The sequence below is a fragment of the Mustela erminea genome, chromosome 10, assembly GCF_009829155.1.
Source record: "Mustela erminea isolate mMusErm1 chromosome 10, mMusErm1.Pri, whole genome shotgun sequence".
Lineage (NCBI taxonomy): Eukaryota > Metazoa > Chordata > Mammalia > Carnivora > Mustelidae > Mustela > Mustela erminea.
The window spans coordinates 102,602,162-102,626,834 of record NC_045623.1 but is presented as its reverse complement, the minus strand read 5'-3'; the positions used below and the strand labels follow the sequence as shown (position 1 = coordinate 102,626,834).

Genomic DNA, 24,673 nt, shown 5'->3' with positions numbered 1-24,673 from the left:
AGGTTGGCATTGAATGGGCAGGGGTGTTTCCATTTTTGTTTTTATGTGATAGGAAATATTCCTGGTTTTTGCTAGGATTCTTTAGGTTTGGTTTTTCTGTCAAGGTCACATAACTTTTTTAAGGAATTCCATTGCTTATTTTCAACAAATAAGAGAGTTTTAAAGACATTTTCAGCACATATTTTGAAACTGGAATAATAGTAACGGTAATTTGTGTGTCTGCACTGGCAACAGTTTGTGATTTTAAGTTTAATAGTGTTTCCTTCAGTAAGACATTATTTATTGAGATACCATTCTTAGGATTGTAGACGTTTTAGCAGTTACAGGTTTGATCAGCTTTGTGCCTTGTGTATATTAAAGAGATCTTACATCTTTAAGAGTTAAAGAACTATATAGAAAGTTTTTGGTAACAACTTGTAAAACTGTGGCATTTAACACAAGTCATAAATAATTTAAGTGTGGTGACATAAACAGCATGGGATTCCACACTGAGATCTCTCTTTCCAAAGTTTTTCTTACTTTAATTTTATGCATCTTGTTTTAACTTTCTAGACTTCCTCAGGAAAGGAAGGGATACACCTCTGGCTACATCCAAATTCAGTTTTAGAACCTGTTTCTAATGTGTTAACTTGATTGTGGTAATTGTTGCATGATGTGTATGTATACTAAATTGACACGTTCGACACCTTTAAAAAAATCATGTTGTACAACCTAAATGTATACAATTTTTATTTGTCAGTCGTACCTCCATAAAACTGGGTCGGGGGGAAATAACTTTAAAGGCAAGGGGAAGCAAAAGGATTCCCTTTTTCTGAGGCCAGTGCCCTGATGGGCTTTAAAGAACCCTGTCCACAGGGCCTTGACTTTCTCAAACCAGCAGAGGTCTTAAACTACAGAGGCAGATGGTGATATAGAGCTTTTTCTAATTTCTGTTTAATCATTTTTCTCATTCTCTGTTCCTAACCCTCTCATTTGATTCTTCTTTCATTTTTCCACATTCGCTGGCACTGTCTTGAGTAGATTTTGACCCCAAGACCATGTGACTTATTTTTGGATTCCAGTGGGGTATTTTCACCAAAGAAGGTTGGTTTTTCAAAAATTTTAGAAATATTAGAGTTCGATGAAGAGGATTTTTACAAGATGTGTGTATTGTTGAATGTCAGTAATTTTAAGGTAAAGACTAATAAACTAAAGACAGTAACTGGGACCATGGAAGCAGTGATGAAAATTATAGAGGGAAATGCCAGGAGATGGGGGAACACTTTTTTTTTTTTTTCTTTTAAGATTTACTTATTTTTAGGGGGAGGAGGGGCAGAGAGAGACACTGAGAATCTCAAGCAGACTCCATCCTGAGTGCAGAGCCTGATGCAGAGCTTGATCCCACAACCCTGAAATCATGACCTGAGCCAAAACCAAGAGTCAGATGCTCAACTGACTGTGCAACCCAGTCACCCCTTTTTTAAAAGCACTTTTATAGGGGCTCCTGGGTGGTTCAGTGGGTTAAGCGTCTGCTTCGGCTCAGGTCATGATCTCAGGATCCTGGGATGGAGCCCCGCATTGGACTTCCTGCTTCCCAAGGAGTCTGCTTCTCCCTCTCCCTCCGCGCCTCTCACCCTGCTTGTGCTTTCTGTCACTCTCTCTTGTGGACGTCACTCTCTCGCTCATGAACAAATAAAGACTTGAAAAAAATTTAAAGCATTTTTATAAAGTAAATGAAAAACTAACAATTTTTGGATATTGTAGGAAGGGAAAATAATTTTCCCTCTACCCTTTTGAGTTCTTGGCGGAGAGCCCTGTCATAAAAGATTAATAAGAGAAAAACAAAAATAAGCTTATTAGCGTGTTTGCCTCATGTATGTGTGGGAGCTACCCAAGAGAAAGTGAGTGACTCCCCAAGATGGCTTAGAATGCAAATGCTGTCCTGGTAGGGTAAGGGGAGTCCGGATTTGGCGCCTCAGGAGGGAATGAATGATCTTCAGGAAAGATGAAGGGGCTCTTGGGAGAATAGATGGGTGGTGTGATCCTTTGTGACAAAGTCTGAGTGCAGTGTCAACTTCTGGTCTCCTTTCCTGGGATACAGCCTCCTCCCTGATTGATAGACTCCCAAGGGGACATGACAGCTGAGGGCATTTAGGAGGACCTGTCTTGAGATGAGAGAGGGGGTTCTCAAAGAAAGCTTCTCCCTGCATTTGCGTTTTTCAGGGGACTTCAGCTCAAAATAATATGTCAAAGTGGCATATTTTGTTACCCTTCAAGATTTTTGTCCAGATAGTTAAAAATTATGATTAACCCATCCAGAGACGTGTCCTGTCCTTATTTTCTTTTGTATTCTTCATGCTTTGACCTTATTAAGAATTGGCTCTTGTGCTTTATTCCTGAACTCATGTTTTAAATAGAATGTATTAGTGCAGTTTGAGAAGGCCTGGAGAGAAGTGTTTTCGTTTTGTAGTGGAATCGCAGCTAGGAGCTAGGAATAAAAGACGTCCCTCTTCTAGGGACTGTGGATCATCTGGGAAGCCATTGCCCTCCTAGGTCACTGTTACTGTCACCGCCCGCCCAATGGTACTTGCTCCAAATTGATCATCTGTACCTTTTTTCAGACCCCACATCTTGTTAACCTCAATGAGGACCCACTAATGTCCGAATGCCTGCTTTATTACATCAAAGATGGAATTACAAGGTATATTTGTTTCTTTTGGTCACTTACTATTTTCTTTTCTCTTAATTGATGGAATAACTAAAGGGAAGTTACTTGTTGAAAAATTTGTTGTAATGATTTGCTCTTTTTCGTGTCTAAAATAGTTACAAGCTCTCTTGGCTTCCCAAATGATATAAGTGCTTTAGCCATCTGAACCAGCTAACTTGTAGTTTTCCCTAAAAAACCCTAAGTAAAAATTTTTTTTCGTAACTTCTTATATGAATTCATTAGGGAGATTAGTTCACTCTTGTCTTTTAATAAAGCTGAGTGAGTTACATTGATGTATCCTTGCTCCTTGGTTTCTTATTCTAATGTAGGGAGGTTGATCATATGTGAAAATAAAATTTGCAGTTGAAAGCCTCTGATAAAAAGAAGCGATACCTTTTTTGTACATACCAAAGAATATTCTTTGGGAGAAAGGGGTTCATTGTTTTCGGTGCTTTTTGTGTCTGAATTTCCCTGGGAAACACTTTCCCTTGTGTTCAGGGTTGGCCAAGCAGATGCTGAGCGGCGCCAGGACATCGTGCTGAGTGGGGCTCACATTCAGGAAGAGCATTGTGTCTTCCGGAGCGAGAGAAACAACAGTGGGGATGGTGAGAGTTCCTGGCGTAGCTTTTCCAACAACCTTTTCATTTATTATTACTAGAAATCCCCAGGGCTTGCTATTCCTGTCTCTCTCAGTGATACTTTCTTGTACAATCTAATATTTGAAAATGGAGAAACCTGGCCTGCTTACAGATTCAGGGAGGGACGTAGCTATTTTACATGAAAATAGCCTGGGCTAAAGGAGCCCTTTTGTAACTGCCAAGAACTGAGGGGGACATAGGCAATTAGGCTTGGTCTTGAATGTTAATTATTTAATACACAAGTAAGAAAGGAACAAATATCCTGGGTAGTGGGAGATTTGAAGGGCCTCTGATCTTAACCCAGAACTTATTTTTATCTAAAAGGGAAGAAAAAGTCAATCTTGATTTTTGTCTGGGTTACTAACAAAATAATAATCTAATAGTATTTTTATACTATGTGACTCATTCCTTTAATCAGAATGTTAGCTGCTTTTGATTTTACATTTCTGGTTAGTACCTATATCTTAGACTTAAGATTCCTGATGGTTTTCAGTTTTATGGACTGAACTGTCAGATATCACCAAGACTAGCATTTCCCATCTTCTTCTGAGGTTTGTCAAATTCATTTAAATGTTTCTCTTAGCCACGCCCCTGGTTTTGATATCCTAAAATGAACTACTGTGTAGATGCTCTGCCACTTAGTTGGTTGCACAAATGTATTCCCAGGACCCTGAATCTTCATAGTCATCTTCTTTCCACTGCTTTATTCCACTGGCTTGTGATGCTAATACTGGTTTGTTCTTTTTAGTTATTGTGACCCTAGAGCCCTGTGAACGCTCAGAAACCTATGTCAATGGCAAGAGGGTGGCCCAGCCCGTTCAGCTACGCTCAGGTGAGACTGGGGAAGTTGTTTGATTTTTTTTTTAAAGTGCTTTGCTTTCTCCTCTTCTTTTTTAAAAGATTTTATTCATTTGTTTGAGAGAGAGTGCACACAAGTGTGGGGAGGGGCAGAGGGAGAGGGAGAATGTGGACTCCCTGCTGAGCAGGGAGCCCCCCACATGGGGCTCCATCTTTGGGCCCTGAGATCATGACCTGAGCCGAAATGAAGAGTTGGACACTTTGACCAACTGAGCCACCCAGGTGCCCCTGAGACCAGGAAATATTTGAAGTCTGTGTGAGCAACTCTTGAATTTTTAACCCTTTGTTTAAAGACTCAAGTATAATAACATTAGGATTTCTGTTCTTATAAAACTCCAGAGGCTGTCTTGTTGCCTTAGGGAAAGGGAGGGAGAGTGAGGTTATTAACCTAGAAGGGTATACATTTAAAAAATGGCTTCTTAACTCTGTTTCTGTTCTGTGGTAGGAAACCGAATCATCATGGGTAAAAACCATGTGTTTCGTTTCAACCACCCGGAGCAAGCACGGGCAGAGCGGGAGAAGACTCCTTCTGCTGAGACCCCCTCTGAGCCTGTGGACTGGACGTTTGCCCAGAGAGAACTTCTGGAAAAACAAGGGATTGATATGAAGCAGGAGATGGAGAAAAGGTAATGCAAAATATGATGTGGCCCCATGACTGTCACCTCTTTAGAACGTAGTGTATAGCCCTCATTGAACAGGCCAGTGATTTCACCATTTATTCCTTCCTCTCTTGCTTTTTTTTCCTTCTAGACTCCAGGAGATGGAGATCCTATACAAAAAGGAGAAAGAAGAAGCAGATCTTCTCTTGGAGCAGCAGAGACTGGTAGGAGTCCATCCCGAATCCTCTGTTAGGAAGAGGGCAGCTTGCTGTCATCCCTTCCCTCTTCCACAGATGAGCACCCGCCCAGCTGCTTGTCCTCTCTCACTGATGCCATATGCTGCTCTCTCATTTCCTTAATGGAGAATGAACTTACATCTCCTGGTAGCCATAGTCTGAAAAAGTGTCCATAGAGGTACAGTTTCGTGCCTTTTATGTCTTCAAGTTAAATCTTTAGTTCTAGCAAAACCAAGTGCTTTCTGCGGAATTAGTGGGAGCTTCTCTGGTAGGCTCTGCCTCTTGATCGTGGTTTCCGAGTATGCGTCAGTGGCGATTCTTTTAATGATGGTTATATTGAATATTGAATTTGGCGGGTGTTTGCCTTGGTTTTGTTTCTGATCACCTGATAGTACTAATTCTCTGCTCTTGGGCTGACTTGGGGATTGTTCTTGTGCTGGGCAGACTTTTTTTTCTTTTTCTTTTTTTAGTTAAACTGTGTCTAAAAGTGTTGCTGCACAGTTGCATGTGTTAATCCTTTTCTGTTCCCCTGCATGGAGTCTGAATTCTCAATAAGGGTCTCCGTGGCGTGTGGGATGACAGGAGAAACAGGGACTACACAGTCAACTCAGTTAGGAGAAGGAAGCCTGGTTTCTCCAGGCTGAGAGAGATTTGGGTAAGCAGCTGAAAAGTTGGTTTAAGGTTGCAGCTTATAATGCTAATGGGTTTGTTTAGCATTTTATGATCTGCATTGCTTCTCCAAGTTTGATAGAAACTGAATCTCATGAATAAATAAGTTGACCCACTAGTTAGATTATCATTTTTAAAGCTATCCAGCTTTGGATAACAAAGCCCTGATCATAAAAAGCTTCTTCTTGGCATTCATTTGATAGGTAAGAGAAAGATACGATAAACCTTTGGGTACTGTGGATACAATTTAGGATTTTTTAAGATTCACAGACTTCTTCTAAGATGAAGAGAAAGCTGGGATACCGGTTTCTTCCCTTAACATAAAACATAGCATCTAAAATACTGTATGTAAACTGCAGCCTTCTGGTCATGCTCTGCTTTGGGGAAAAGAGGCTGGTGCTAAATAGGCCAGAAATACCAAGGGCTCGAGCAAAAGCAGGCTTTTCCAAGGCCACTCATTTCTTAGGCCTGGCAGTGTGTTAAAGTTAGTTTGTTATCTTGGAAACTATAGTGAAGTCCAAGAAAGAATAAATCAGGTCTGGGGGGCAAGATAGTAGCAGTGTTCAGATCCCTTTATGAGGTCTAGTTGACATTCAGTTTTTAATGAATACAGAAGGATTTGACTGTAGTGTGGTAGGAACTTGAAAGGTTTGTGACACATGAGGAGCCTTTTATCTTAATAATGTATAATCTAATAACATGCCTCTGATGGTCTGTGAGAGATTACATGAGGACAGGTATCATTAAACTGTATGTAACATTACCAGTAGTGCCTTGTATTTGTGTAGTGCTTTATAATTTACAGAGAGCTTTAACATCCAGCATTTTTGGGGCGGTTCCCCAAAATAGCCCTCCTTGATAGGTGTGTGTATAAATAAAATGAGTAATATTACCTCCAATTTATAGTTGAGGAAACCAAGGAAGAAACATGGTGTCTTTCTCACTCTTAAAACACCTGTTAAGTCATGGGGTCTGAAGCTTAATCTTGGGGCTTCTGAATTGTTTCCATGTTCCTTCTGTCCAATAAGAGCAGTGCTTCTTCACCAGCGGGAGTCCTATTAAAATGCATATGCTGAATCAGTAGGTCTGGGGTGGGACCTGAGAGTCTTGGTTGCTCACAAGCTCCCAGGTGATACCAATGCTGCTGATCCAAGACCACCCTTCGAGTTCATCAGGTGAGATAGAATGATGGCGGCTGGTGCTCTCCATAAGCAAGCACTGATGATCACTCTTTGCTCTGAAATAAAGATGATGACCATCAAATAAAGAGAAAGTAAATGTCTCTAAGACATACTTAGTTTCCAGGGGACACACTTAGTCTGCAGCTGATCAGGTTGGGGCTGTCCTGTGTTCTGTGTATCTAAAAGCAAGCTAGGATTTCAAGAGCAGTTACTTAAAGCAAGGAGGTTGCTTTCCTCCTGAGTCCTACTGTCTGTTCCACTCAGATTTCTTGTCCTCCAGAAGAATTGATCTCTAATGCCTTAGCCTGAGGAATATCTAGCAGTAACAATACTGAATGGGAAATGTATTTTAATGACCCTTTATTGGTCAACCAACAGATACATTTTGAATGCACCTTGTGAATAAGCACTGAGAGGATACAAGAATAATCATTCAGTAAATACATATTTAATATTATATGTAATCATTTTTGCATAATGACTACATTAAATAATAGAATTAGTTTTTTGAGTTTTCTATTATGGTAGTTCCCCAAATGCGTCATATTATCGCACTGCTGAACGTTCTCTTCTAGTTACTGCTGTGTTACATACTTGGTCTTCTCCGTGCTTGCTTTCTCACTTTTTTTTTTTTTTTTTAAAGATTTTATTTATTTATTTCACAGAGAGAGATCACAAGTAGGCAGAGAGGCAGGCAGAGAGAGAGGAGGAAGCAGGCTCCCTGCTGAGCAGAGAGCCGGATGCGGGGCTCGATCCCAGGACCCTGGGATCATGACCTGAGCCGAAGGCAGAGGCTTTAACCCACTGAGCCACCCCGGCACCCCACCTATCTTTTAGGTCTCTTCTTTCTTCTTTCTGCACAAGCTTCTTACAGAGTCTCTTCAGGAGGCCTTTGCATTGGGATTTCATGAAAACAGAAGCATCACTTAGTGACACGAATTGGCCAGACCTGAGTAGTTTTTCCAACCTTGTAATAAGTGAATCTAAATATCTTTAGATCTTTTTTGACACGAGAGAGGTATACATCTTGGCACATAAACTTTGCATACAGAATTTTTAGTATCATGGCCGGTGTGTGATATGGGGCCATAAGGAGAACATATTCTACAAAGACAATATGGTAGTATTTTCTTTTATCTTATTTTATTTATTGGGAGGGGTTTGGGGAGGGACAGAGGGAAAAAGAGAGAATCTTAAGCAGGCTCCACGCCCAGCACAGAGCCCGATGTGGGGCTCGATCTCACAGTCCTGAGATCACAGCCTGAGCCAAAATCAAGAGTTGGATGCTTATCTGACTGAGCCACCCAGTCGCCCCCATGTGACAGTTGTTTAAAAGAATGACAGTTAACGGTCATTGAATTTGAGTTCTTTTGGATTTATGTAGACCTTCCTGTTTATTTATATTTTATTTTAGAGTTTAAAGACCTAATCTCTGTCTCCCAAGTGTGATATGAAAGGAGTGATTAGAGTATTTGTTATTTTTTAGATTAAGTAGGATTCATTTTATCCTTGAGCAGTCTCAAAAGGAAAAGAAAAGAAGGTAGGGTGGGGTGGGAATAGAGTGATAGTCGTCAGTGATGTGAGAATAGTCAGTGTATTATGTTCTATAAAACTTAGTTTACACATACTGGTAAGAAGATCTTTGGTGGGAGTCAGGCACATTTTTTTCTCTAATATTTATTAATGTCCTCTTTTATCACTTCAGATTAAACATTCTGAGGTTTAAACTAAAAATGAAAAGAAAATAGTGTAAAGTCTAAATTTAACTCTATCTGCTATTTGTTAAATTTTCAGCTAGAAAGGGCTATTAAATGGGTTTTGTACCTATTTACAGACCAATAGAAATAATACAGATCAGCACCTCCATATTCAGGGACCAGATTATTGTCCTTACTGTTAAACGTTATTTTTTGGGAAATAATTGCACATAGAAAATAACTGTACATAGGACTCTTTGGCCTAGAAAGCAAGATACTATTTTACTAGAGATAATTTTGGTAATCACAGCCAAGTAAAAGAGAGTATTAAGATTTTTTTTCTAACTAGACTATCCTGAACTACTCTTCTAAGGGAATAGTTTCTTTTCCAAGGAGCTTTTATTTCCTGAATTGAAATTCTTCCTTAAGCCTTCCTTAATTCCGTAGGGAATTCTAAATCTAACATTGTTTTTGTGTAGCTCCAACATTGCTTTCATGTTATAAAGATGTGCTTGTATTATTTAAGAACAATTGATTATTATCCAGATAGCCCTTAAAGACCAGTTAGTTGGGCAGTCAGGTGCTATTTTGCTTCTTAGTTTGTTTTTAAGAATTTATGTACTTATCTGAGACAGAGACCGAGAGAGTGCGGCAGAGAAAGAGGAGAAAGCAGGCTGCCTGCTAAGCAGGGATCCTGACTCAAGGCTCAATCCCAGAAGGTAGACGCTTAATCACCTGAGCCACCCAGACACTCCTGGGCTGAGGTTTTACTTGGGCCTATAACAAAAGTAAAAAAAAAAAAAGCAGCCTGACCGCCCAACTAACATTTTTGAAGAAGAGGTTAAGTGCAAACATAGCCAGAAAGACAGAATTAGAGAGAGCACTTTAAAGTGGATCTGAGTTTTATGTGCTGATAGAAAGAGTTGTCACTTAAAGTGATATTCCTCAAATTGCTTGAAATGCCATGGGTTTTCATAAATAAAAAACCATATTTATTAGGTCATATTTATCAAAATATTTCTTGGGGAATTTTAAATGATGTTTTAAAAAAAGTGTATTTGCCTAGCTTTATTTATGTTCTGGAAACTTCTTAAAATTTTGGAAGTGAAGTATGTATTGGTTTAAGTGTGTGAAATTAAAACAGCAGACCCACCATAAGGACCCTTTTTTTATGTTTCCTTGTTCTCTAGATAACAAACATTACTTGTACCAATGTAGCACATTGATTTAAGGTGACAAGAGAATAGTAAATCCGGTATATGCTCATGGAAGGACTAGTTTCAAAACTCACTTGTCTTCTAGAAAAAACAGTTTGGTTGATAAGAACCCCGTGTGGTCTGCTAATAGGGATTCATTTTTAACATCATCCCTGTTGACTGCTTCTTTTTCTACCTTCTCCTCTTCTAACTTTTTTCTAGGGCTGCTCTTTTTAGTAAAGCTAAACAAAACGTGGCATCCTACAGCCTTACTAACCTTTGTTAATCCGCCTGCTCGTCACATCTTGTATGGCATCTGTGCTCACTCATGGGGGAGAGAGTTTCTGGAAGAAGCAACAGCAATAACCAAGGCAAATGTGGGGACTTCGCTGCATGGGGTGTTAGCATGTGTGGGACGTAGGTTTTACTGCATTTCTGCAGGTGTTACTTCACAGCATTTTGTTAATAACGTAACATGACCTTAGAGGGAAATGTCACTGTATCAATCCTCCTAAGAAATTGGATTGCACTTCTCATCACTTAAGCCAGAAAGTGAGAATTCGCATTAGTGTTACTAAACAAGCAAATCTTAATATTAATGACCTATATATACATAAGCCTTAATAAACTTACACACCACTTAGGGGGTTTTTATTTTATCTTTTTTTTAACTGATTTATTTATTTTTTGGTTTTGGTTTTAAATTTGGTTAAGGATTTTTTTGCTTGTTTTTTCTTCAGTTTGATTTTCCTTTTTTACATTTTAATTTTGGTTATTTCGGGGCCATTTTTTGATTTTGTTTTTCCAAAGGACGCGGATTCTGATAGCGGGGACGATTCTGACAAGAGGTCCTGTGAAGAGAGCTGGAAACTGATTACTTCTCTGAGAGAAAAGCTACCTCCCAGCAAGTTGCAAACCATTGTTAAAAAATGTGGCCTCCCTAGCAGTGGGAAGAAACGAGAGCCAATTAAAATGTATCAAATCCCCCAAAGAAGGCGCCTGAGTAAAGATTCCAAGTGGGTCACCATCTCAGATCTTAAGATTCAGGCCGTAAAAGAGATATGCTATGAGGTTGCGCTCAACGATTTTAGGCACAGTCGGCAGGAGATTGAAGCCTTGGCCATCGTTAAGATGAAAGAGCTTTGTGCCATGTATGGGAAGAAAGATCCCAATGAGCGGGACTCCTGGAGGGCAGTGGCCAGGGATGTCTGGGACACTGTCGGTGTAGGGGATGAGAAGATCGAAGACGCGCTGGCCAGCGGTAAAGGCGGAGCGGACGTAGATGACCTCAAGGTTCATATTGACAAGCTGGAAGATATTTTGCAAGAAGTAAAAAAGCAAAATAACATGAAAGATGAGGAAATAAAAGTCCTAAGAAACAAAATGCTCAAAATGGAGAAAGTCCTGCCACTGATTGGATCTCAGGAACAAAAAAGCCAAGGAAACCACAGAGCAAAGGAACCTGTTGGTGCTGGTGTCAGTGGCAAGTCCGAAAGTGACGGAAGCAGAGGGGACAGTGGAGAACTTGGGAAAGAAGAGCGCGTGTCCCAGCTGATGAATGGGGATCCAGCTTTCAGACGCGGACGTCTGCGTTGGATGAGGCAAGAGCAAATCCGCTTTAAGAATCTGCAACAGCAGGAGATAGCAAAGCAGCTGCGTAGGCAGAATGTACCTCACAGGTTCATCCCTCCTGAGAACCGCAAGCCCCGATTCCCCTTTAAGAGCAACCCCAAGCACAGAAACTCTTGGAGCCCGGGGACGCATATCATCATAACAGAAGATGAGGTCATAGAGCTTAGAATCCCCAAAGAGGAAGACGGAAGGAAAGGAAGTAAAGAGGAGAGCCAAGGAAAGGGGGGTAGAGCAGCCTCGAAGGATCCCCAGTTACCGTGGGGCTCTCAGGGCGCGCGAAGTCAAGATCACATCCAAGTTAGCAAGCAGCATATTAACACTCAGCAACAGCCACCTCAGTTACGCTGGAGAAGCAATTCTCTCAATAACGGCCAACCGAAAAGTACGCGCTGCCAGGCATCTGCCTCCTCGGAATCGTTAAATTCCCACAGTGGTCACCCTGCTGCCGATCTGCAGACTTTCCAGGCGAAGCGCCATATTCACCAGCACCGTCAGTCTTACTGTAATTATAGCACTGGAGGTCAGTCAGAGGGCAATGCAGCCAGTTCCTTCCAGAAGCAGACGGACAAGCCCAGCCACTGTAGCCAGTTCGTGACACCTCCAAGGATGAGGCGCCAGTTTTCGGCACCCAATCTCAAAGCTGGTCGAGAAACCACAGTGTAAATGACTGGACAAACTTGGAATCTTGGGGGAGGAAGCAGGCAACGTTAGCTCATGATCTGAGTTGGTTCTAGCCTTGGCCTTGAGTTCCTGCTCTTTACGTTATGGTTTTCATGTTGCGTTCCTACAAATCCTAACTGATTTTAATATTGTTAAAACATAAAACACTGGTAGACATTTCAACACCTCCCTTTTGTTTGTACATGCCATAAATGGGCAGTTTCTGGAATTTTGGACAAAACACTGAGACCTCCCTTCTTTTTCTGAGACTTTCCTCCATTCTTGGTGCCTAGATAATACACTTACTTACACAGACTGGTCTTGTTTTGGTGTAAGTTTGTTATGTTTTTATAATGTCTGTAAACTGATCTGATATCCAGAAGGCCCTGCCTCTTGGTTTATGCAGACATTCAAAAGGGGAATTTGATACACAGAATTAAGTATCTGTTATTTCCCCATAAATGTTAGATATTAGTTGAATAACGCTCAACCATGTGGACACAGCTTTGGATTTCTCATCCATGTCTGTTCCTGTCTTTAAATATAATTGGAATTTTCATAAGCCAAACTGAATGTCTTCGGACATAGTTTATAGTACGCATCCTTCCGTAGAACTTCCCCGTCTTCTTCATATTTTACATAGAACTGATGCTGTAGGTTTGTTTGTGTTTTTCTTTTGAATGTATCAGTATGTGTATGAAATTTGTCATAATACTGAAATCTTTACATTGGCACCATTTCTGGATTTGTTTGTTTGTAGTTTGCTTTTTGAAGTTTAACATATCATTTCTCATATACGCAGACACGCACGCACGCGCACACACACACATACACACTCACACTCTGAAACATTCACCAAATCATGCCAACAGAAATGCCAACAAAACACTTGTATGGCGCTTTGAGCAGCGTGTTTAAGTTCACAGGGAGGTTATTTGGTGGAGAGGGAAGAGGTGGGCCGTGAGGAGAAGGCCACAGCGTATGGCTCTGTGCGGTTTATTCTCAGTAGATGAGGAGATCATGAAGTAAGTTAACTTTGGTTGGATTGACAATAAAGGAGATGATATATAATAAACTATTCTTTGCGTAACAGTAGTAATGCTCACAGATGCTCAAGCAAGGAGAGAAGTGCTGATGAACTTCTTATTGTATCAATACCTCATTTTATTGTGTCGTGGTCTCAGTTTGCCTCACTGGAGAATCCACTAAAAAAGATGGATATTGATGGGAAGAAAAGAATGGTTTTCTACATCTTTCCTCATCTCTTGAACTTATCAGCAACTTAATTTTAAGAGGCAGCGCAAAGAGCCAGAGATGTCTGTGCTACTGCCCGACTTTGTGGTGACGACTCCTCTAAGTCACGGAGTCCCCTGCCCAGCCCTTACCTTCCAGACGATATGGAATTGCAGTCAACAGAGCGAGTAGCATTCAAGGAAGCCTTAAAGATTGTGATTATATGGTTTTCTTTTCCTTTGCGTTTGGGCTCTATGCCTTATTAGAACACATTATTTTTAATCATAGTATTTTTTGTTTGTTTGTTTGTTTGCTTCTAAGAAAATGCTTTCTTAATGCACAGAAAGTTGCTTCTGATTAACTTTGGGGATACTTTTGCTTTCATAGCTAGAACGGTTCTAGTCTTCAGCTGAGGTTTTATGGCAGATTAGACAGATTAGGCAGATGGGGAATGATGTTTGTAGTACGTGGACTTAATTGAGACAATCTCCTGTACTGTGTGGTCTGAATGACCTCACTAGGCTACTTCAGATCGGTCACTTCAGTGCATCTTGTATAAGCCCCAGTTGCTCTTTATGATTCCTAGAAACATATATTACTTGTTCCTTTCTTGCAAAAAATTCATTTTCCATGACAGGTTTCCCCTGCTATCTGAAAGTAGAGTGTTTCTGTGAAACCTCTCATGAGCTGAACATGGTGTAAAGTGAAGAAGCCATTGCCATTAATTTAAATGGAAAACATTTTTGAGCATTCCCAGACTCAAAAAAATAACCTCTCTTGGGCTTTTCTAATGCCTTATGACACATCTTGCTGGCTGGTGCGCAAAATGAATGGCAAGAAAGCACAGATGCTCACAGACACATTTCAGAGCTCTGGTGCCTGGACGTGAGCTCCCGTGTGTGTTTCACTGGAAGAGAGCTCGGTGCGGCCACTAGCTGCTTGAGATGTGCGTTGCTACCTCTAAACTAGCTCGTGCAAAACAAACACACTAAATGCAGTTTTTCGTAAAAGCGAAAATCCTCTTTGAGTTTCCTTCAGTTAGCAAAAACAGGTACTAACATAGGTCTCTCATAGAAGCGGAGCGGCCTAACACACACTTTCAAAATGCAGGTTATACCTGTTTTAATATTAGTAATAATTGCCTCAGCTTTCACCTCTGTACCAAAGGTGGGTTTTCATTTCCCTAACTTGAAATACCATAGGATGGGTCCATACATTTTCGTTTTTATGGTGGCCTTTTAATCTTATTATGAGCTGGTGCCTCCCTTTCCTGCTAAACAGCGGGAGTACGTTTCTACTGGAGATCAGGTGACATTACAGAATGAAGAGTAATACAGCATTTTCATTCACAAACGTGGGTTGTGGTCAGCTCTGTGCCCACATTGATAGCTGTGTTTGTGCTTCATCTGCTGATCTAGGTGCCCTCGAATTGCTGAAATGTTTAGATTTCTAAAAGAGCCCTTAATTTCAGATGACCAGAAGGGAAAGAATCAAGGTTGGATTGATTACCACATATGTGCCCTCCTGCATTTCAGACCAGATGCTTGTCTTAGAAAGTAACTTTGAGTGAATAAAATGACTTCACTGGCTTTTTTACTAAATAAGCTACTAGTGCCATGCTTTCTTGAGACACTGGCATAGCTTATATTGCTTTGTTTTTAAATTTGACAGGATCTCTCCCTAAGCCTAAATGCTACATGGCCAAAGAGAAAAGGTCATCAGTAAACTGTTACTGTATTATTGAAATATTCATAGCTGTTATCATAGAAAAAATGGGGAAAGTGTGCTACTGAAATTATCTAGTGGTCTGAAAATTATGGAAATGTGAAGGAGTGCTAATTAATTACTTAGTATAATTTGTACACCACGATGGTATTCCCTGAAGAGTTGGAGACATTCTGTTCATCCAGTAAGTCGAAACTGGAGGGCTTTTCCTTCCTTTTTGCCTCTAATTCTTTCTAGCCCTTCAGATTGTTTTCTCCATTCACTGGATATGCAATGAATGGGGATCGTTTATTCCATTGAAGTGACTTGAAGTGACCTCTTGTGCTTTAGGTGCAGGTTGATGCCGAAACTAAACACAACACAGCCCAGAGTTTGCCACACTGATGTCTGCATTAAAGGCTGTCAGACTACAAGAAGTGACATAGCTTTGCTCTGGTCAGCCGCTGTGCTCCTGTGCCTGACTGGTTCTTTGCAGACTTGCCTTAATGCTTGTTCAAAAGCCTGGAAGGATGGGAAGCTGCCGTGTCCTGGGGTGAAATGTCCCGTAGTGAAGACACCTTCTCGGGTGCGGTGTAGAGCCAGCATTTGTCCTAAACTGTTAGAGCCCGAGTCTGCATTCTGAGCAGTTTTCATAATTGTCCAGTTTATGTCATCTTTCCAAGATTTCAAAATCTGCTTTAGCTACTTCGTTTGAGCCACTCTAGGTTGTGAAATGTATTGGTTTCCTGCCATCATTACTGTAAAAAGAAGTTGTGAGTCTTGTTAATGAACTATGGATTTCTCCCCCATTTCTAAAATGAAATGCTTGAAGATTGTCTTTGAGTGTAAGATCTACCTTTTCAGAAAGTGAGAGTTAGTTTGTAATGTTAGAAAATAAAGTCCTCGTTCAATAAAAGTTGAAACCATCTTTTAAGAGTGTGATTTCTCTCTGAGGTGGGAAGAAGGAACAGTGGAAGAGGGTGGTGCTAATTCAGTCTGATCTTGACTTTTGGAAGATGGTTGCAAACCACATCTTTTTTTAAATGTATTTCTGCATGAATTTGATTGATTTAAAGATTTTGCTTCTGTTCCCTTTTTATCGAAATCTCTATCTTAAATGGTATCTTTGACCCCTACTTTTTGCCACATTTTATTTAAATAAAAACTTGTCTAGTGTAAGTTGAGTTTACCTTAGCTGTGTTTTCAGTCTTTTTACCACAAAATCTGAAAGTTTTTACAGTGAAATAGTATAGTTTCCTTCATATGGATAGAAACTGAATTTCTACAGAGCTTTTAGCTACTCCGTTTAGCTTCTCCTTCTCCCCTTAATTGCTGCTCTTCTCCACCCAGAGTATCCGTGGTGGGCTAGAGGTGACGTGGGATAAAGCCGAAGAGTTTTCTGGAGTGGGCCATCAGCCTTAACGATCATTTGGACATGACATTTTTTATATTGAAAAATGACATAGTCATGTATTACAGAGTAGAATATGAAATCTACATGAGTCTCTTTTTTTTCCCCTGTGAGTTTAGGATATGAAATTTGGAACTTGAGAAAAATGTTACACTTGGATTGGTCTGCTGCAGGCCTCGAACTCTGTCCCTCAGGGTACTTTGTATTTCTCTGCTTTTGGAGAAACTGGTGGAAAAGTTGCCAAGACCTCACGGATCATTTCTAGGGTGACACAGATGATTCCAGTGTAGTACGAGGTGTACAATGAAAGTCATGTACACAGGGGGAGATTTGGGAAACGTGTTTGAAGGCGGAGGCCCGGAGCCCAGAGCAGAGTCCCAGAGCTCAACTGGGAATTTATCCAAGTGACGAATGGTGGGCTGAGAGGGGAAGCACGTCAGGTCCGACGAACCTGCGAGTAACCCAAGGTGGTCAGAGCAGCCGCTGTGTGCCAGCCAGAGGTAACAGATGAGGAGGACCAGGGGTGCCAGGGCCGCATCATGGCATGCTAAGGAGTTGGGATTTTATCCTGAGTGTGGTGGGAAAATAACAGATGATTTTATACAGGGGGATTGCACCATTCGAGTCGCCTTTTATAAATGGTTAAAGTTTCAGTTGGAAGGAGGCAAAGTCAGAGCCCAGTGACCTGGTTGAGAAATTGCTATTGGGACTAAATGAGCGATAATACTTTCCCAAGCAGGGACAAAGGAGAGAAGGAAGGACTCTGATCAGAGGTAGAATCAAAAAGTCAGCTTGTGGCTGGGATGAAAACCCCATGTGTATGACCTGAAAAGTGACGAATGTTCTCATGTGGATCATGGTTGGAAAATAAGTGAGACCAAGATGGCGCTAGGGGACTGGGAGAGAAGAGGAGGCGCTCCCATGTAAGAATAGGTGTGGGGGGGGCGCGCCTGGGTGGTTCAGTGGGTTAAGCCTCTGCCTTCGGCTCAGGTCGTGATCTCGGGGTCCTTGGATCGAGCCCCGCATCAGGCTCTCTGCATGGCAGGGAGCCTGCTTCCCCCTCTCTCTCTGCCTGCTTCTCTGCCTACTTGTGATCTCTCTCTTTCTCTGTTGAATAAAATTAAAAAAAAAAAAAAATCTTTAAAGAATAGGTGCGGTGGGATCCCCAGAGGGAGAGGTCTGAGGTCGCATCCTCACGGTGTCGCTGCCGCAGGTGGGGAGCAAAGTTAGGGGTTGACAAGAACCGGGCGTGGATACCTCCCTTCCGGCTATTGCTTGCTAATTATAATCTGCCATTAAAAGAGGAAGGCAGTGTTAGCAAAAGGAGCCAAGTCTCTAATGTCAAAAACAGACCTAACCAGAAATCCCGGAATGATGACATTGATTTTGCCTTAAGTGCCACCTCCTGGGAGATGCTCCCGCGTGCCACTGGCATCTTCCTGAGATCTCTTCTCCCCTTCGCTTCGCTTCCATCCTGGACCCTAAGCCGCTGTCCTCACAGCAGCCAGCATCATCTTGTGAAAACAAAAATCAGATCCTATCAGTGGCCTCTGGTGGCTTCCCATTGTGGTTTAAACTCTAACCTTCTTACCGAAGCCTACCGAGTGTTCCCTGTTCTGGCTGCTTGCTTGCCTCTCTGACTTCATCTCTTAACAGTCCCATACTGCAAGCACTTTGGACTTTTTGTTCCTTGAACATATGCCAAGTGTGTCCCCACCTCTGGGCTTTTGCACTTCCCCAGCACTGGAGTCATTCCTCGTCATGTGTGACTCCTCTCCAGACCTGCACTCACAGGCACTACTGCTGCCCCAGCCCACCCCAGGCCAGCTCTCACGGGTTAATAATGACAGCCTGTAACAGTCTCCGTGTTCGTCTGGTTCTTCCATGGGAACACAAACCCACTGAGAACAAATGCCTCACCTGTTTTAGGAGCTCTGCGGTTCCCCTGTACACATTACCCAGAAGAGTGCTTCTGACCCTGATGCGCGTCAGGATTCCCTGGGGGCCCCTGAAAACAGAGAGTGCTGGGCCCACCTCCAGAGTGTCTGATTCAGGAGGTCTGGGGTAGGGCCTGATAATTTGCATTTCTTTTTCTTTCTTTCCTAGAGAAGGGGGAGGTCAGGGCCAGAGGGGGAGCGGGAAGGAGAATCCTAAGCAGGCTCCGTGCCTAGCGCAGAGCCTGACTTGGGGCTTGATCCCATGACCCTGAGTGAGATAGTGACCCGAGCTGAAATCAAGAGTCAGACACTTAACTGACAGAGCCACCCAGGTACCTCATAATTTGCACTTCTCATAAGTTCCTGGGTGATACTGATACTGCGGGACCAGCAGCCACCTCTGAGAGCCACTGATCTAGAACGGCGATTGGCAAGCCTTTTAGGTAAAGGACCAGACAGTGAATATTTTAGGCTCTATGGGTCCCACGGGCTCTATTGCAACTGCTTAGCCCCACGGTTACAGCTGAAGAGCAGCCGTTTGCGAAGAGTGGGGGTGGCCACGTTCCAGTAAGCACTTTATCTTCACCAAGTAGGCAGGGGCTGGATTTGTCCATAGGCTGTTGTTTGCCAACCCTGATCTAGAAGGTAGCCACTTTTTAAAAGATTTTACTTATTTATTTGACAGAGACAGACACAGCAAGAGAGAGAACATAAGCAAGGGGAGCAGCAGGCTTCCCACCCAGCAGGAGCCCGGTGCGGGGCTCCATCCCAGGACCCTGGGATCATGACCCGAGCTGAAGGCAGCCGCTAATGACTGAGCCACCCAGGAGCCCCTCTTAACCCCATTCTTGCTGAACTCCCTCCAGTGAGACTCTCGTTCTGCGCCACCACACTGAAGCCACTCTTCTCAGGGCCGCCAAAGATCTCCACGGTGACAAACCCAGTGGTGTTTCTCAGTCGTCTGCTCTGACCTCAAGACGCCAACACACAACTATGACCTGACAGCCGTATAGCTGACCGGCAGCCAGCTCAGGCAGACATCCAAGAGCCACCCTCAGTTTCCCCCCCTTTTTTTCCCCAGCCCCGGCCACATCAGCCGTAAGCTGTGCTTCCTCTATCTGTAAAGCACACCCCAGCTCCATCCTCCGTTCACCACCTTTCCTGCTGACACCCCGGGTCACCTGCCGCCATCTCCCTCGCACCGCTGTGCAGAGTCATGACTGCTGTCCCCACGCTTTCTTCCACAGAGGGTGATGTTTTTAAAACATATACTAGACTCATATTACTTGCTGGCTGTAAACTGCCCAGTGGCTTCCCTTAGAATGAAATCCACGGTCTTTACCATGTCCCGTAAGGCTGTCCGTAACCCAGTCCATCTGCATCTCTGAGCCTTCTTCCTCACTCAACCATACGCGTTTTCTTGCTTTTTCTTAAAACACACTGGGCTCCTTTCCCTCTCAAGACCATCGTACTTGCTGTCAGCTCTGTTTCGATTGGAATCATCACCACTGCCACCACTCCCCCTGGAGATCTCTCAGCATGCCTGCTTAGATCTCTGATTAAATGTCCTCTCAAGGGGCACCTGGGTGGCTCAGTGGGTTAAGCATCTGCCTTCAGCTCAGGTCATGATCTCAGGGTCCTGGGATCGAGCCCCACATCGGGCTCTCTGCTCAGCGGGGAGCCTGCTTCTCCCCCTCTCTCTGTCTGCCTCTCTGCCTACTTGTGATCACTCTCGCTATCAAATAAATAAGTAAAAATAAATTAAAAAAAATTTTTTTAATTAAAAAATTAATTCTCCTAGTTTGGAGAAGAAGAGGGCCAGTTCAGGGTCTCTGCAGACAGACCTTCCCTGAGCACTTAATCTCAAAATTCCTCCTGTTCCTCTCACCTCCCTATCAGCCCCCATACCTACCAACCTTTTTATCTTTCATACTATTTCTCGCTGCTGAAATTGTGGTGTATCTTGTGTCTTTTTACTATTGATCGTCTCTTTTTCCCTCACCAGGGAGACTTTTGTCTTACTTACCGCTGCGCTCCTAACATCTGCATGGAGTAAGAGTGATAGTGGTTAAGACACCGTGCCCTGGAGTCCAGCCGCCGGAGTCCGATCCCTATATCCATGCTTACTAACTCTGATCTTGACAAAATTACTTAATTTCTTTAAGCCTTTTTTTCTTTAACATGAGGGTAACAGTAGTACCATCTTCCTAGGGTTATTGGGAAGATTCAGATAATCTATACAAAACATGAAGTACAGTTCCTGGCACAAAATAAACTTAAAAACAAGGATGGCGGGGCGCCTGGGTGGCTCAGTGGGTTAGGCCGCTGCCTTCGCTCAGGTCATGATCTCGGGGTCCTGGGATCGAGCCCCACATCGGGCTCTCTGCTCAGTGGGGAGCCTGCTTCCCTCTCTCTCTCTCTCTGCCTGCCTCTCTGCCTACTTGTGATCTCTACCTGTCAAATAAATAAATAAATAAAATCTTCAAAAAAAATAACAAGAATGGGTAGGAGAAAGAAAGTTCTAGAAGTGGGAGCAGCCACTGTAGTACCCTTATAAACGTGGGGATATATCTAAGCAGTTGGGACTTCTTACAAACACAATAGACTACTGATAAATGTATTATTATTTGGTGTGCTTTCCATATCCTAGTTTCCACCAAGAAATCAACAGAACAACAAGTCTCTTTACCCATTTGTTGAAGGAAAATCCAATACTTAGAGTTTTTCTGATGACGTGCAAAATGTCCTTGTTGGAAGCTCACATATAGCCTAGTTTGGAGAAGAAGAGGGCCAGTTCGGGGTCTCATGTTGATATTTGGATTGTCAACTGCTGATAGAAATTTTCCCAAGTCAACTGCAGTTAAAATTCTAGCTCCATAGTGTTAGAGGAAACCTTTTTATGTCCTCTTTGCTGCCACTAAAGCATAACCAGAGCTTTTAATGGGAAGGTCATCTTCATACCTTAACTGTCAGAATCAGAGGATTTTGTTTTTATTGGTAGTTTGACCAGGTTGTAAACTGATTCTTGAAGAAAGCCTCAAAAATAAGTGAGTCATTAAAAGCTAAAGTTAGGGTGCCTGGGTGGCTTAGTTGGTTAAGCATCTGTCTTCGGCTCAGGTCATGATCCCAGGGTCCTAGGATTGAGCCCCATGTTGGCTCTTTGCTCAGCAGGGAGCCTGCTTCTCCCTTTCCCTCTGACCCCACTCATCTTTTCCTTTCTCTCTCAAATAAATAAAATATTAAAAAAGCTAAAATTATGTGACTCTGCTTATATGGGATACTAACAGTAGTTAAAATCCTAGAAAATAGACTGGTAGTTGCTGGGGGATGGGGAAAGGGAAAATGGAGAGTTAGTGTTCAGTGGTTATGGAGTTCTGCAAGATGGAAAGAATTTTGGAGGTGGTTGGTCGTGACGGTTGCCCTACAGTGTGAATGCATTTCACACCACTGTACTGTGCACTTGAAAATGGTTCAGATGGTAAATTTTAAGTTTCATGCATTTTACTATAATAAAAAATTGGGGGGAAGCCTGAGTGGCTCAGTGGGTTAAGCCTCTGCCTTTGGCTCAGGTCATGATCTCAGGGTCCTGGGGTCGAACCCCCCACGTTGGTTCTCTGCTCAGCAGGAAGCCTGCTTCCTCCTCTCTGTCTCTACCTTGCTCTCTGCCTACTTATGGTCTCTGTCAAGTAAATAAATAAAATCCTTAAAAAAAAAAAATTGGGGGCAAATGAAAAACAAAAAAAAGCTAAAATATTAGCTATTTTCCGACCAGAGGACTTTTAGGTTCCCACCAGAGAACTTTTAGATAAACAGTCATCTTTATCTTTTGAAAGGATCCCATAGAATGTACAGGTTTTTCTAAGGGAAAAAAAAAAAAGTGCCCCTTCCCCAGCATTTTATTTTGAAATATTGCAAACATACCAAGAAGCTGAAAACATAGTATAATGAACCTTCGTATACCCGTAATTATGTATTTTTTCTGATTCATTTGGAAGTTGCAAGCATCACACATCTTACCCCAAATACTGCCTTGTGTATCTTCTAAAACCAGTGATATTCTCTTAATACCATTAACCTATCCGAGAAACTTAGTACTGATTCAGTATTATATAATATAGGGTCTGTTTTCCAATTTTCCTCATTGTCTGAAAAATACAATGGTGAGAAGCGCGTGTGTTTTAATCCCAGTTTCAAGCACAGTTTGTATATTAAGTTGGTCGTGATGTCTCTTTTCTCTTTGGTTGCGTAAGTATTTTTGAATAGGCTACATTTTGATTAGTCTGCTTATTTCTCAAGATTAGATTTAGGTCAAGCCTTTGTGATAAGAAAGCTGTCAAGGTGACACTGTGTACTTCCCTTGTGTCACGTGAGCCGACAAAATGTTCAGTTGTCCTCTCCCCAGTAATGCTAACGTTTATAGATGTGATGTGACCTTTCCCAGCTCTTCCTTTGTCTTATTAACAGGCGTCCAGGCGGCGCTCGGGATCGGGTGGCTCTTCTGTTCTGCATCCAGCTTTCCCCCAGTTGCTCGAGCTTGTGTGGGTGATTCTTGCCAGATTCAGTTCAGTCGTGCTGTCCGGGGTTCCAAGGTAGTTTTTCTAATTGCCGTTCCTCTGCAGTTACTTCGTAGCTGGCTTCTGCAGGGGAGCAGAGAAGAGCTTCTCCGTTTCCCCCCCTCTTTTAGCAGCACTGTGGACTCCGGGATTCCTTTTATTGCCCAGTGTGCTGTATCATGGTTTTTTTTTGTTGTTGTTGTTGTTTTTTAAGATCTTATTTATTTATTTGACAGAGAAAGACAGAGCGAGAGATGGAACAGGGGGAGTGGGAGAGGCAGAGGCAGGCTTCCCACCGAGCAGGGAGCCCGATGCAGGGCTCAGTGCAGGGCTCCATCCCACCTGAGCTGAAGGCAGATGCCTGACGACTGAGCCACCCAAGCGCCCCTTGTGTTTCTGCTACTATTCTTCTTGACTGGCTGCTGGGATTCGGTGCCCTTTGGAAATGGCCCCATCAGAGTTTGAGCACTTCTCTGCTTTTTGGCGCAAGATATTCTGAGCTCACCTTGTACTTTCCTTGCTTCAAACGTGGAATCAGTTGTTTTCCCAAGAAGCCTTGGTTCCTTTTAGTGGAGAATAGTATTTAGAAACCAAGATCTGTGTGCTGGGTATACTTAGAAAATAAACTTTTTTATTTATTTATTTTTAAGATTTTTATTTATTTGAGAGAGGGAGAGCATGAGAGCATGAATGGAGGGAGGGGCAGTGGGAGAGGGAGAGGGAAAAGCAGACTCCCCAGCTGAGCATGGAGCCCCGTGTGGGGCAGGGTCCCAGAACCCCAAGATCATGACCTGAAACGAAGTCAGATGCCTAACCGACTGAGCCACGCAGGCGCCCCAGAAAATAAACTTTTTAAAGCATGGCCTGTCACTTTGATAGTGTATATTACAATTAAGAAGACTTTCACATGCATTTTTTTTTTTTAGATTTTATTTATTTATTTGACAGAGATCACAAGTAGGCAGAGAGGCAGGCAGAGGGGTTTGGGGAAGCAGGCTTCCTGCTGAACAGAGAGTCCGATGCGGGGCTCGGTCCCGGGACCCTGGGATCATCACCTGAGCCGAAGGCAGATGCTTTAACCCACTGAGCCACCCAGGCTCCCTCACATGCATTTTTAAATGGTTCATCATTTGGTTTTTCCTTCAGTCTTGTGTAGGGGGCAGGTCAGATACTAAAATGTCCATTTTAAAGATGACAAAAATTAAGTGTAGAGAGGATTTAACTTTCCCAGAATTATAAGACTAGTAAGAGCAGGTGCCAGGAGCAAAACTTTTAATTTAATTAATTAATTAATTAATTTTTGCCACAGTGCATTGTCTCCCAAAAAGTGTGTTTCAGTAGCTAATAAAGCTGTGTGGCTGGCTTCTCTTCAGCGCCAGCTCCACAAAAGAGAGAAAGCTTCCTCTGTGAGACTAAGTAATGAGTGATGAGCCCCGGGAGTGTTCGCATCCTTCTCAGTGAGCGTCGCCGGTGGGAGTCTTTCCGCAGTAGAGTTTGCTAGGAGGCTTTCAGTGGCCCTTTGGTAATGAAAAGAATATTTGGCTTATGACTCGGGGAGAACTCTGTTTGGAAACAGAACATGGCCATACCCAATCCCTCTGTCCAGGACAGTCTATAATTGAGTCACTCCAAGGAAGCAGGAAACCCAGGCAGTGTGTCTTCAACTACTGTGCTTATGCTGTGATTTGGTATTTTATTAGGGGAAGGTCTCTTTTCTTAACCTTTACTTGATTTATTCTCAAATAATGCAAGCTTCTTAAAATTACTGCTCCAAGGAAACTTT

The 24,673-nt window shown here is 42.6% G+C and overlaps 1 protein-coding gene across 12 annotated transcripts in view; it reads left to right on the top strand.

Moving 5' to 3' along the window:
• KIF1B (kinesin family member 1B) overlaps positions 1-24,673 on the top strand; it is a 145,595-nt gene that overhangs the window by 74,145 nt on the left and 46,777 nt on the right. For 11 of the 12 annotated variants that reach the window (XM_032301545.1, XM_032301546.1, XM_032301549.1 and 8 more), the window contains 5 exons: positions 2,601-2,680; positions 3,185-3,291; positions 4,073-4,156; positions 4,628-4,808; positions 4,933-5,005. In XM_032301545.1, the coding sequence (XP_032157436.1) occupies positions 2,601-2,680; positions 3,185-3,291; positions 4,073-4,156; positions 4,628-4,808; positions 4,933-5,005 (525 nt within the window). Of the gene's footprint in view, positions 1-2,600; positions 2,681-3,184; positions 3,292-4,072; positions 4,157-4,627; positions 4,809-4,932; positions 5,006-10,570; positions 15,918-24,673 lie in introns of those variants that run through there. The other variant, XM_032301554.1, reaches the window with a different exon arrangement.